The sequence below is a fragment of the Xenopus laevis genome, chromosome 8L (assembly GCF_017654675.1).
Source record: "Xenopus laevis strain J_2021 chromosome 8L, Xenopus_laevis_v10.1, whole genome shotgun sequence".
Taxonomy (NCBI): Eukaryota; Metazoa; Chordata; class Amphibia; order Anura; family Pipidae; genus Xenopus; species Xenopus laevis.
The window spans coordinates 26,079,559-26,093,843 of NC_054385.1; the positions used below are offsets into that span (position 1 = coordinate 26,079,559).

At 42.1% G+C, this 14,285-nt stretch overlaps 1 protein-coding gene across 1 annotated transcript in view; it reads right to left on the reverse strand.

Moving 5' to 3' along the window:
- btk.L (Bruton tyrosine kinase L homeolog) overlaps positions 1 to 14,285 on the reverse strand; it is a 60,065-nt gene that overhangs the window by 11,102 nt on the left and 34,678 nt on the right. The window contains exons 8-12 of the mRNA XM_018229638.2: positions 12,004 to 12,167; positions 11,461 to 11,523; positions 10,433 to 10,487; positions 5,371 to 5,450; positions 5,152 to 5,273 (exon numbers count right to left, since the gene is read on the reverse strand). Of these exons, the coding sequence (XP_018085127.1) occupies positions 5,152 to 5,273; positions 5,371 to 5,450; positions 10,433 to 10,487; positions 11,461 to 11,523; positions 12,004 to 12,167 (484 nt within the window). The remainder of the gene's footprint in view (positions 1 to 5,151; positions 5,274 to 5,370; positions 5,451 to 10,432; positions 10,488 to 11,460; positions 11,524 to 12,003; positions 12,168 to 14,285) is intronic.

The window sequence follows — 14,285 nt, forward strand, 5'->3', positions numbered from 1 at the left end:
CAAATCATGCCTTGGGCTGGGTGCATGTAAACTTGGTTGATTCAGCTCCACTGTTACCTTTTTAAAGGAGAATTTCCAGTGCACGTGCGATTAATGGCCACCATCCATTCACATATTGTAAGATACTTGAAGCACAGCACCGGTCCGTATTGTGAATAAAAAGCCTTTTTAGATATACATGGCAACAATCTGGATACAGCGACGTTTCAGGCCCTCTTTGGCCCTTTCTCAAGCTAACTAACTCCTGCATTGTTACTTCCTCTTATAGACAGAACGCATCACACCATCTACTGGCCTTACCTGCGTATAATACACAAAAGCCATGAATATCCTGTAAATTATATCCTTATAAACGGTGCGTTCTGATGTCATCAGTTATAAATGGTGAGTTCTGATGTCATTTCTGTGACATGACTCATTGAAATTTGTGTATTATAATAAATAAAGTTTCACTATATATACTTTGTTACAATGTTTATCAGCATTTTAAAACAAAAAAGTTTCAATCTTACTCAGTGTTACAGTGTTTCTGGTCAAAGTTAATCAGAAACATTGTAACACTGAGTAAGATTGACACTTTTTTGTTTTAAAATGTTGTAACATTGTAACAAAGTATACACACAGATAAGGCCAGTAGATGGCACGATGCGTTCTGTCTATAAGAGGAAGTAACAATGCAGGAGTTAGTTAGCTTGAGAAAGAGCCAAAGAGGGCCTGAAACGTTGCTGTATCCAGATTGTTGCCATGTATATCTAATAAAGGCTTTTTATTCACAATACGGACCGGTGCTGTGCTTCAAGTATCTTGGGCTGGGTGCATAAACACAGAGCAGATTTTGGGTTGAAAAAATGCAATTTTGCAGAAACCCATTCTGTGTATCTTTACCCAGACAAACAGTGCCCTATCATTGCAGACACATAAGCAAGTGGGTTGAAGCCAATAAACATCAAGTGTGGCACTAGCCTGAGATGGACACACATCTGCAGCATGTAGAAGAAAAAAAAAACGGCATTATTCGAGACATTCGTTTGATCCTTTACACACTAGTGGTGCTGGGTGCTCTAGTAGTGGTGCGGGTACAAGCAGAGGGTGATGATTTTGTTTGGGAAGGTTAATTACAGCTATAAACTCAATTACTTGTTTCATAGTCAAATTGCACTTCATGCAAGCACATACAGTGCAGTGCCAATCTGATATGTAAGGCCCCAGTTCAGCGCCAATGTCATCTAAATTGTCTCCATGTGGTAATAGAGCCAGTTCTGTGTATAATAGACCTAAAAACCTCACAGTGTAAACATGGTCTCAATTCAATAAAGAATCCCCAGAACACAGTGATAATAATTTTTATAACACACCAGAAAACACACCAGAATTAATATAGTACCAATAACAATGGTGCTGGTTCCATTAATAATGCCCCTAGAAGCCATGACTGGATAGATACACAGTGCCAGTTGTAAAGCTGAAATATCAGAACAAATAGGGTGTGGGTTCTGCCGGCAGTGTACATGAGCTCTACTCATTCAGGGACTCAGGCAGGTGCACAAACACACTTATACACACACATATAGGCTTATGAAGGCACTGCAACAAAAGCAGATGTAACAGGCATACTTACACAAGTAGAGAAATTGCGACAATACTTAACAATCACATTAATACACAATTCATTAGGCAGCAGCACAAACAGATCTGGGTCAGGTCCAAACACACAAATGCAGAATCAGATACACTACCTAAAACACACACATGTACATGGCAGGCACACACATACACAAGACATTACAAGAATGTATGGGGGCCGACCATTCAGCCTGACATTCTTTGAACCATTAACATCATTTAACTCATTTAAACAAGGAATCGAATAGCCGTAGCAGTAATATTTGGGTACATCAGTGAAATGATCTGCCACTTGGTCTATACTGCTGCCTGTGTGCTGAAGGTGTTAGTAATAGACACGTACTGAGACATAGGGATGCGCTGCTCTTGCATACTTGCAGTACTGGCATGTCAGTACGTCTATTGATACCTTCAGCCCTAAAGAAGTATGTGAGAGCTGCGCGTCTCTACATAGCAGTACGTGTCTATTGCTAACACCTTCAGCACACAGGCAGCAGTATAGACCAAGTGGCAGATCATTTCACTAAAGTGCACAAATATTACGGCTACCCGATTCCTGATTGCACTGGCGGGCCACATTATTATTAATTTCATAATGGAGGCTGGTGTAAATTTGAAAATGGGCCATATTTGGCCCCCGGGCCTGACTTTCGACATGCCTGAAGTAGGCGATTTTTAAAAAAAAACACAAAAATCTAAAAGATTGTGTCTTTTTTCAACCTTACTTACTATGTTTCTATGTTAATATGAAGTTATGAAGTTTCGCTCTGGCAAATTCGCAAATTCACTAACATTAGGATTTTACTGAACGTTACCTCTTGCGCCAGATTTACCATCGCCACCTCAGACCAGGTGAAGTGCAATAGAGTAGATAGGACTTCTTCAAAAAATGTATTTGCTGCAACATATACGTCCATTGAATGTTAACTTCGCATAGTATGCAAATTATCCAACGCTAGCGCAATTTCGCTTTGCTTGCTGCCGTAACGCCAGCGCAGTATTCGGCACCCTTGATGCAACTTCGCCTGTTGAAGTGTTGCGATGTGAGCAAAGCCGTCGCTGGCGAATTTCAGGAGGTTAGTGAATTTGCCCCTTAGACTTCCCCCTCTAGAAATGAATGGAGAGTGGCGGAATTTCCTTCTAGAGGACTGTTACTATTTCTAACTTCACGCTTTGATAAATATACCCCTCAGAACGTATCTGCAGGCAGTGGCTAGAAGCAGCTTCAGTTCAGGTCAGATACTCCAAGGGGGGCAAGCGCCCCCCCCCCTCTTGCCCCTGTTTGTGGACGCCCATGCTCAGCAGGTCTGAGATGGCAGATTTTCATATTCAGGCTTTTTGCTGTATCGGGCTTTAATAAATCTCAAAAAATTCAATACAATAACTCCAAAAATTCGAGTTTTGTAGAAAAAAGCCAGACTAAAGTTTAGTAAATAACACCCTTAGTGATGGCGGTAAGACTAGAAGAGAATGTGAATGGGCAGAAGATGGTACCTGGGAACCTTCCCTGTGCTGCTCTGCATTTTAGGGTCCCATTTTTTTCAGGGGTACCTTTTTGACTAATGCACAGTCTGGAGAGGGAGAGGGGGGTGATGGCAATTAAGGGAGCGTTTGTTACTAGGGGGGTTTAGTTCTCCTTTAATTAAATAATTAAACATATTTAAGAAAGATTTCCTTTTTCTCTGTAATAATAAAACAGTACCTTGTACTTGATCCAAACTAAGATATAATTAATCCTTATTGGAAGCAAATGTGTGTGATCTGGTTTATTTGCCGTTTAAATGGATGGTTCACCTTTAAGTTAACTTTAAGCAGTTATAGTTAGTAGTAGTTATTGAATGGCTAATTCTTAGCAACTTTTCAATTTGCCTTCATTTTTTCTTTAATATAGTTTTTGAATTTTTTTGCCTTCTTCTTCTTGCCAGCTTTTAAATGGGGGTCAATGACCCTGTCTAAAAACAAATGCTCTGTAAGGCTACACATGTATATTTATTGATCTATTGCAAACTGTAGAGCTGCTAAATAACTCAAAAACCACAAATAATAAAAAATGAAAACCAAATGCAAATTGTCTCAAAATATCACTCTCTCTTAAAGGCAAACAACCCCTTAAAATTATTTTTTAGTAGACTAAAAGTATGGTACACATCAGATCATGGACCCATTTTACCAGATGTGTGGATGTTTTCAAAATTGAACTGAGCGATGTTTGATATTTTTCAGAGTGCACTGCTGTATTTTCCAGATCCCTTATCTGGAGAGTCCCAGGTCCTAAGCATTCTGGTTAACAGGTCTTATTATGTTTAGTTTTACTATTGTATGAAAGCAGGTTTACCCACTTTCCCCTTTATGGGAAAGTTCACATTTGAAATGAAATTTTAGCATGTTGTAGATAGGGATGTAGCGAACGTCGGAAAAAAAGTTCGCGAACATATTCGCGAACTTGCGCAAAAATGCGAGCGGTTCGCGAACGGTTCGCGAACCCCATAGACTTCAATGGGAAGGCGAACTTTAACATCTAGAAAAGACATTTCTGGCCAGAAAAATGATTTTAAAGTTGTTTAAAGGGTGCAACGACCTGGACAGTGGCATGCCAGAGGGGGATCAAGGGCAAAAATGTATCTGAAAAATCTGCCTGTGTGTGCTTGGAAGAGATAGTGTAGGGGGAGAGCTGTTAGTGATTTCAGGGACAGATGATAGTAAGTAGATTACTAGCCAGCAAAGCTACCTAAGCTTAAATGTCCCTCAAACCCCTGCAGACTTCTGTCCCTCCAATAACAGAGCAGTATCAAAACGATTACTAGCCAGCAAACTTTCAACTGTCCCTGAAATCACTAACAGGCAGCAGCTCTCTCCCTACACTATCTCTTCAGCACACACAGGCAGAGTGAAAAAACGCTGCAGGGCTTCGGTTTTTATAGGGAAGGGGAGTGGTCCAGGGGAGAGCTTCCTGATTGGCTGCCATGTACCTGCTGGTCTGGGGTGAGAGGGCAAAAAAAAGCGCCAACAATGGCGAACCCAAAATGGCGAACGTCGCGCGACGTTCGCGAACTTCCGGCGAGCGCGAACACCCGATGTTCGCGCGAACAAGTTCGCCGGCGAACAGTTCGCGACATCTCTAGTTGTAGATAGACCCATTCTAAATAAGGTCGCTACCTTTTTTGACAAAAGCTTCCTTCCACAATTTTATCTTTCTTCTCTATTAGTTGGGCTCAAGTATAATTTTTACTGGCCAGCTGGCAACTTATTATTAGCAATTTGTTATTTTAGTACAGTATTAGTATGGTTTTTGAATTATTAACATTTCTTCCTTGCTTCTTTATAGGCCAAAATAACACATTGCTACTAGTTGCAAATGATTTAGGATGCTACTGTAATTGTATTAAAATTACATTTTAAAGTAAACTACGACTTTAAATATCTTACCAAATCACATAATAATCATTCACATAGCTATTTGCCTTCTGTAACCATTAAACCTTGCCTTACAATGGAAGAATGCGGGCATTATCACTGGGTTTGACTCACCTGCAGCATTGTGTTGATGATATGTGATCAGTTCTGGTATTGAGGAATACAGATGTTTCTCTGCCAAATAATATTGATTTCCAGGTGCCTCACACACTACATAATGGCGTATAATACCTTCCCTGCAATTGTAAGGGATAAACATTATATAGCATGACAGCATACACTGGGTGGAAGAGATAAATTCCTATAAATGCCTGTGTGTACTTAAATTCTCACCCAGATGATTTTGCATATACGGACACAGTGTATTTTCCGGCCTTGCTGGAATCTCTCACAATGAAGCCACCTTCTTTATCCTGAAACACAGGAGTTCACGATGAAGAAGCCTTTTAGTGGCAGAGTATAACAGAAAACCTTATACAGACCCACTGCACAGGAGACCTATAGCCAACTGTAGCTAGAACTATAAATTTCATATATATTTTGACACTACTTGGTTTTAAAGAGGCCCTGTGCTAGAGTCCTGCAGAGGGTTGGGTACTAGGGTTGCCACCTTTTCCAGCTTTCATATATATTTATCTTTTTTCCCTATTAATAACATTGGGTTTAACCATATTTTTACCAGCTAGGCCGGTAAAATCCAAGCCAGGTGGCAACCCTATTGGGTACTTAAGGGTTACCCGCAAAAAAACAGGTAACCTGTGGGTTGCAAGTAGGACTTTTGGATGCGAGTATAGATGTGGGTTGGAAGGTCTGCGAGTTTGAAGGTCAGGTTGTGGGTCTTATCTATACGTTTTACTCCTTCAAAATATTTTATGTTTTTTTGCTGCCCCTGCCCACTTCTGATGATGTCCCTTTCAATTTGCATCAACAGCACTTCCTGTGGGTTGGGTTGCGTAGAGGGTCCTAGTGGGTAAAAATGCAGGTTGCGGGTCTGGTTTTACAAAATTGGTTCTGCACAGGGCAATTTTGGACAAAAAACTTTTAATAAACTGTCTGTAATAATTGGCAAAGCCAATAAATCTCTGGATAGCTTTGGGGCTAGTGGGGAGTGGCCAATCTTGGATTGCAGAAACTTTTGCTGGATCCATCTCAAAGCCCTTCTGTGAGATGATATATCCCAGAAAGGGGATCGTAGAGGTCTCAAAAGTGCATTTTTCGAGTTTGGAAAAAAGCACATTCTTCCTCAATCGTGAGAGGAGCTCACGTACTTGGAGCTGATGTTCAGTCAAGTTCTTAGAAAAAATTAGAATATCGTCCAAGTAGACCATGACACTTTGGCCTAACAAATTACAAAAATTGTCATTGACAAATTCTTGGAAAACCGCAGGTGCGTTACAGAGTCCAAAGGACATCACAAGATACTCGTAGTGCCCATCACGAGTGTTGAATGCTGTTTTCCATTCATCACCCTCTCTGATCCGGATAAGATTATATGCCCCCCCGGAGGTCCAGTTTAGTGAACAGATAGGCACCTTGGAGTTGGTCGAATAACTCAGAAATGAGGGGGAGAGGATATCAATTTTTCACAGTGATTTTGTTTAAGCCCCGATAATCAATGCAGGGTAGTAGACTGCCATCTTTTTTCTCCACAAAGAAAAATCCAGCTACAGCAGGTGAAGGAGAAGGGCGGATGAATCCTCTTTGGAGATTCTCTTGGATGTATTCCTTCATCACTTTGGTTTCAGAAGGCGAGAGTGGATAAATACGTCCTCAAGGGGGCATAGTGCCAGGAAGAAGTTTGACGGGGCAGTCATATGACCGATGAGGAGTAAGGGTCTCTGCAGATCTTTTGTTGAAGACATCGGACAAGGCTTGCTAAGCAGGAGGAAGAGAGGGAAGGTTCATAATGACTGAAGACAGCTTCAGAAGAAATTTAGGAGGGAGGCAATTCTGTCGGCAGAAGGAGCTCCAGCAGGAAATCTGGCCAGTGGACCAATCGATGGTAGGATTGGGCATGCGGAGCCATGGTAGCCCAAGCACCACTGGACAATCGATCAGAAGGAAAGACAGTCTTTCTGTGTGTAATGTGCCCACCTTGAAGGGTAATTCCAGGGAGGATTTGGAAATGATGGCAGATGAAAGAGGTCGATCGTCGATTGCTAGGACTTGAGAGGTACCGATAAGGATTGGAGAGGAAAAGCATGAAGTTCAGCGAAGGCCGATCTAAGAAGTTTCCAGCTACGCCAGAGTCCAGAATAGCTTGAACTTGGATGACCTTGGAAGGAAGCTGTACAGAAAGACATAGTCCAGCTGCCCATCTCCGCAGTTTCTCCTGTTCCAAGAGACAAGCTCGTCCTATCTGCATAGGCTCCTCAGTAGAATTTGAAGGAGAAGGCATGCTGGGAAGCAAGGGTCTCTGGAAGCGAGGGGGCAGCATAGGTTGAAGCTTCTTGATATGGTTTTTGTCCCTTGGTGCTCTCTTTGCCGAGTGTCCACCTTGATGGCCAAAGCAATGAGGTCTTCCAGCAGCATAGGCAGTTCACGGGAGACCAGGTCATCCTTTAGGCGGATGGAGAGCCCATTATAGAAAACTGCATGAGACTGGTTGTTCCAACCAGTCTCTGCGGAACTCGACGGCATACTCGGAAGCACTGCAGCTCCCCTAGCGAATCTGCAATAGCCGAGCAGAGGCGGACACAACCCCGCCAGGAGCGTCAAACACGGTCCAAAACTCCTGGAGGAAAGCCTTGGCATCATCAATTAAGGGAGATTCTTTTTCCCAGAGAGGAGACGCCCATTCAAGAGCTTTCCCTGGCAGACGGGTGATCATGAATCCCACCTTGGTATGCTCCGATTCAAATTGGGTGGGTTGCAGGACGAACTGGATCTGGCACTGATTCACAAATCCACAGCATGCTTGGGTAACTCCCCTGTAGATCTCCACTGCCAAAATGCGAGGTTCGACAGCATGAGCAGCAGGAACAGGAACTGGCGCTGGTGCTGCAGGAGTAAAAATAGACAGCTTGTCCACAATGGCCATCAACGCCTGTCCGAAATGTGACTGCTGAGCTTCATAAGCTTCCATGCGGCCAGCCAGTCTGCAAAAGGCTCTGCCGAATTCGGGCTGAACTTCCTCCAAAGGGTCCATGGCCCAATTATACTGTAAGGGCCCGCAGGCTCAGTTATAAGTAGCGGACCAAACAGGAAGCAATAGTCCAACACAGTTCGTGGTACAGATTAGGATGAGGCAAAAGAGTGGTCAAAGTCCAAATGAGGGATCAGTCCAGGCAGCAAGATTCAATATCCAGGAAACGGACAGAGGTCAATTAACAGGAATCAATAGCAGAAAAGTCACAGAACGCACCAAGGAACATGATATAGTGGAACCTATAATTGGACAATGTTCTCTGTGTCCAGGCTCGTTAAATAGGCCTCCTTTGGCGCCAAAATAGACGTGATGACGTCATGACGCTGGCGTCCTGATGCTGGCGTTCCGTCGCAGGCATACTGACGTTGGCATCCTGACGATGGCGTCTATTCCTACGTCGGCGTCCATTGCGGTGCATGTCGACGTTCTGACGTCGTGCCGTCTGAGGAGGCTGAGCGCCACCATCTTCCACATTAGTTCAGTAAGGTTTCCTTACACTGGGAAATAAATACATTTTATATATATATATATATATATATATATATATATATATATATATATATATATATATATATATATATATATATATATATATATATATATATTCCTCGGGACCTGTCCGCTGCTCACGTGAAGATTCCAGCCAGTTATTTGATGTCGGCAAGTTCTGTTCTAATTCATCTTATCTCACTGCTGCCATGATCCGATGAGATGAATTAGAACAGAACTTGCCGACATCAAATAACTTTGGGCTGGAATCTTCACGTGAGGAGCAAGGGTCGGACTGGGGGGCCTGAGGCCCACTGGGGCTACTGCCTCAGGGCCCCCCTCCAGGCCCCACTGCCGCGCTGGCGCGTGCGCCATGTCTCTGCGCCGGCGTGTGCGCTGCGTGTCTGTGCATGCGCGCGGTGCCATGTTTATACACATGCGACCAGTGCCTTGGTTGTGTGCACAAATTTTTTTTTGCCGTGACCTCCAATAAAGGGGGTCACGACATTAACAGGCAGATATGGGTACGGACCTGGGCCGGCAGGGCCCACAAGAGCCGGAGCCCACCGGGTTTTTTCTCGCCCAGTCCGACACTGTGAGGAGCGGACGGGCCCTGAGGAGTGGTGATGAGTATCTCACATGCTGTAATTAACCGCTCATTGTAACCACTGCATATTCTACACGGGGACTTATTTTAAAGGCTGCACTGAGGCTAATAATATAACGGATACCCTTTATAGATTCGAAACAGCTTAATTTCCCCTCCTAAGGGTAGGGGCACACTGGGCGATTCGGGGAGATTTAGTCGCCTGGTGACTAATCGCCTCGTCTTTGCGGCGACCAATCTCTCCAAACGCCTTCCCTCTGTCTTTCGTGGGCTAAAATGAAAAGTCGCCTCCGCTAAAGCACACACGGTGCTTTATTTTCCGAAGTCAGGCGACTAAATCTCCTCGAATCGCCCAGTGTGCCCCTAACCTAATGTGGATTCTTATTTTCAAATTGGGAAATCCTAAATTCTGAGATAATTTGACTCTAACTTCTTCCTCCAGGACTTTTTAACAGGAATTAACTGGTTTGGAAACATTTTTATATCAACAAAAACGGTTTTAATTGGTTCATATATGAATTAATATATCTACAAAATTATTGTTAATGAATTGGTAATTGATGTTTAAAATAATTTATATGAATTATCATAAATTATGAATTGATGTTGTATATACATGAAATTGGTGGTTGGTGACCAGTTGATAAGACTTATTGTTTGAATAAGATTTAATGAATAGATTTAAATCTACTGAGTGAAATAAATATATTCCTCTTCACCTACAAATACTCAAAAGAGTCCAAGAAGGGGGGTATAAGCTTATCATGAAACCATTTTATTTGCAGTGTTTAGTTCAAGAAATAGTAAAACATTCCTTTGTTTTGATAATAAAAACATCAGGCACAGCTTATTTATAACCCTAGTTCTATTAGTGTTAATATTGAATATTCTGTACACTCCCACTTTACATTTTAAATGTGGCGACAGTTCAGTCTTCCGCCAGACCTGAAATGTTTGGCATTTAGCCACTGTACACACTTCCTTCTTTTCTTAAAAAATCCTGATCGCATGGCACATTCACATATCTCACACCCTCACCAAATGCTTCTCCTATTACAATCTTTCCCTTTACCAACATTGTCTTCTTCGTAATCTCTCATTGTTCTATACTTCTCCCCAGGTTCCAACCCATCCCGGCCCACTTTATTCACCTCTGATCGCAGCAGTTTTTCTGACTGACTTCTTGTCATGTTTTTGGAGTACCACCTAGAGGAGAAAAGAGAAGTTAGTATAAGACTTTAAGGGATATTGTCATGGTAAAACATTTTTTTTTCAAAATGAATCAGTTAATAGTGCTGCTCCAGCAGAATTCTGCACTGAAATCCATTTCTCAAAAGAGCAAAAAGATTTTTTTATATTCAATTTTGAAATCTGACATGGGGCTAGACATATTGTCAATTTCCCAGCTGCCCCATGTCATGTGACTTGTGCTCTGATAAACTTCAATCAGTCTTTACTGCTGTACTGCAAGTTGGAGTGATATCAACCCCTCCCTTTCCCCCCCCCAGCAGCCAAAGAAAAGAACAATGGAATAGTAAAATTCCATTGTCCCACTGAGACACAGTCAGTTACATTGAGAAGGAAAAACAGCAGCCTGCCAGAAAGCATTTCTCTCCTAAAGTGCAGGCACAAGTCACATGACTTGGGGCAGCTGGGAAATTGACAATATGTCTAGCCCCATGTCAGATTTTAAAACTGAATATAAAAAAATCTGTTTGCTCTTTTGAGAAATAGTTTTCAATTCAGAAGTTTGCTGGAGCAGCACTATTAACTGATGCGTTTTGAAAAAAATATGTTTTCTGATGACAGGATCCCTTTAAGGTTGAACTTGATGGACGTGTGCCTTTTTTCAACCTAACTTTCTATGTTACTATGTTACTAGGTACTAAGACTGTTGCAACATTTTGTCTTTGTTTTTTGCAAAAACATAGACTGTTTAAAACCTATTTTATTGTTCCTCTAAACCTAAGTTTGGGAGACACATAATAAACTCGGGTAGTAAATAACATAATGCCCAAGGACAGCTGCTTTACCTTTGACAACAACAAGAAGTGTTGCAAGCAGCTTGGGAGACAGTGTGGATTACAAGCCACTTTATGAACTCCCCACTGCTAAACACTTTAGAGAAACTCTATATATGTATACAACAATGACTATCTTGGCACCATATTATACTCACTCATATATTTCCAGTGGGTCTTGAGCTTCTGTGACATAATTACCAGGAATGTAGCCTTCCAGCCTGAGAGAGATGAACAAATATTTCTGATCACAATAAAACAAAGGGTGGTAGCTGTTCCATAAATGGTTAATTTGGGAATCTTGATTTTGTTACTTAATCTGTACATTTATTAGGGCAATTAGTAAATACAATACTGTACAAAATGTACCTCTCTCCTACCAGTCTCAACCCTGATATCTTAGCTAGGGTCTCTTTTTTTCCATTTCTGTTAATATTATGACCACTATAACATTACTCTATTGACATTGTAGTTTAGGTAAAAGATTTGCAATAACATTTGTACAAAGCTTCAGCTTTTTTAACATGGGAACAGAATGAGCATTACCCTGCCACAGTTGCTCCAAGCTGCACTGCCAACTTTTTAAAAAAGGAATGCAATAGTTTTACTGTATGGATTTACTGCACCCCATTTCATCAACTCACAATGTCATCTTTTTCCCCGTCATCCATATATGATCTCATTAGATTGAAATTACTCACCCATTTTTATCCCGTGCTCTTAGCCAGGGATGCCCGGTGCTTTCCTCCAGCAATATGTACTCCTCCCCCTTGTGCAGCGGCAAATCTTGGGCATTTATTGGAGTAAAATCATACATGGCTACAACCTTGTGTAGCGATGAACATGGTGTAGGTGGCAATGGCTTCTAAGGACAGATCCGACACAAGATTTGTTTTATTATTATGCCAATTAAATTCCTATGCATAACACTATGGCTATTGAACCAGACAGCCTGGTTTTCCAAGTCAGGAAATCTGGAGAGGGCTTTTTTAAATGAATGGCATGGCGATCAGCCAATTGTCACAGACACACCTCCACCCTGCCCCCTGATGTCATCTGCCCATCCATGACATCATCTGCCTGCACCTGACGTCACCAGACCCTGCCTGGTCTGCATCTCGGCAGAAGGAGTCAAGCCTAGTCTAGTATGGTAGCAGCATCATGCAAATGTAGGGACCCGAAGGGTTAATTTTCCTTTTGGTTGGAGCCTCATGGCTGAAAGTGCTCACACGGTCATCTTGATTTGGATCTTGATTTGGATGCAGGATGGAGTGATTGTCGGCTGGGGTGCTGCAGCGGCAGACCTCAGGCTATGGAGACACACCACATGGCTACTATGCCCTGTGTGGGCTCAGGGATAACTAGACCTTGATATTCTGGAAGATGGATGCCAGACACTGGACTTTAAAGGCTCGTGCTATAGACAGTACTGGGAACTACAGTTCAGCAAATGGATCAAACAAGTGATATGCTCGGCTAGGAGAGCCTGGAGTTAAAGGTTTCATCGCTGTGGATGCCTGTCAGCTCTGTATGAGACTACCCATCTGTGTGACTCCTTTGGGGTGAGTGTTACTTGAGGGAAGGGGTAGGAAAGGATGAGGATCCAGCGATCTCCTGTTTGGAGAAACAGACTGTTTGTGTGCCTGCCACATGGGAGCAAATACTTTCCAGCGGGAAAATATGTGGGCAGGTACCGCTACCTAGCACTGGTACTCTTCTGGGGACAAGGGATTGAGACTCTGAGTGATTGAGGCTGCCAAAATGGAGTAGTGTGGGACTTTTCCTGGCAGGGAATTACCAGGCCTGGACTGCTACAGGTTCCTAGGGTAGTGGGCATTTTTATTAATGTGATTGTAAAGTTTTACTTCCCCTTTAAATTTGCATAAAAGTTATATTTGTTATATAATAAAGTGAGTGATTGATTTGTTGTCCTAATGGGGCCACGGCAGGTGTATTCCCGGATTCCATTAGGTGGAGGCACTGCCAGAGAAGCATCCCAGTACCCTTTCACCTTGCAAAGGGGACTCAGGACACGAGTTGGTAAGCAGGTACAACCTTGGCACAAGGGGGGTTGGCCAAATGGGCGTTACACAAGTAAATGACAAGTAAAAATTACTAAATGTGAATTATTTTTAATATTTAATAAGACAGTAATGATTTATGTGGTTTGAAACATTAAAATTCTAAATTATCCTACAGACCTGTATGTTTTTTACTTTTCATTATTGGAAATTATTTTATTTAGTTGCACTTCTTTCCCCAGGTGAACTGTGAACAGATATGTTTAGGACAGTTAAATTAGTGATTTAGCATAGTAAAGTGCTAAATATTAAATATATAGGCTAATTCATGCAACTAAGATAAGCAAATCCTTGGTGAAGGAGGACCTGGTGAACTGTGGCAGGTAATGCCAGTCAGCAGTGGCATGGGCAAACGAAGTTTTAAGCTGTATTAAAAGAGGTATAGATGTAAGGAAGGGGAGGGTAGCTCTTCCCTTTTACACTGGTATGGCCCTATCTAGATTGTGCAGTGAAGCTTTGGTTTCCTGGGTCAACCTAAAGATGAGCGACAAAGCTCTTAAATAGTAATAAAAATATAAGTTGGAGAAGAGGTAATATGATCACTCTCCCTAAATATATACTGAGACCATACAGTAAGCCCTTGCTTAATTCACCAAGAGACCTGTGCAATGGATGCATCCCCTCTTGCTTGGACAAATGAGATTAAAAGAACTGAAATTCTACTTTAAGTTAACAAGGGTTTTTTTTTTACAGTGAGAGCTGTGACAATGGGGAATTCCATGCCTGAAGTGGTTGTACTGGCTGATACAGTAAATAGTTTCAAGAGAGGAGGTCAGTTTAGCAATATGCAAATCATAAAACCAGATGCAAATCTCCAAGTCTTTTAATCCACAATGCAAACTTTTTCCTAAAATTCAAGTATAATTGCACTAATTCTCACTTAGTACGCAGATCAAATTACA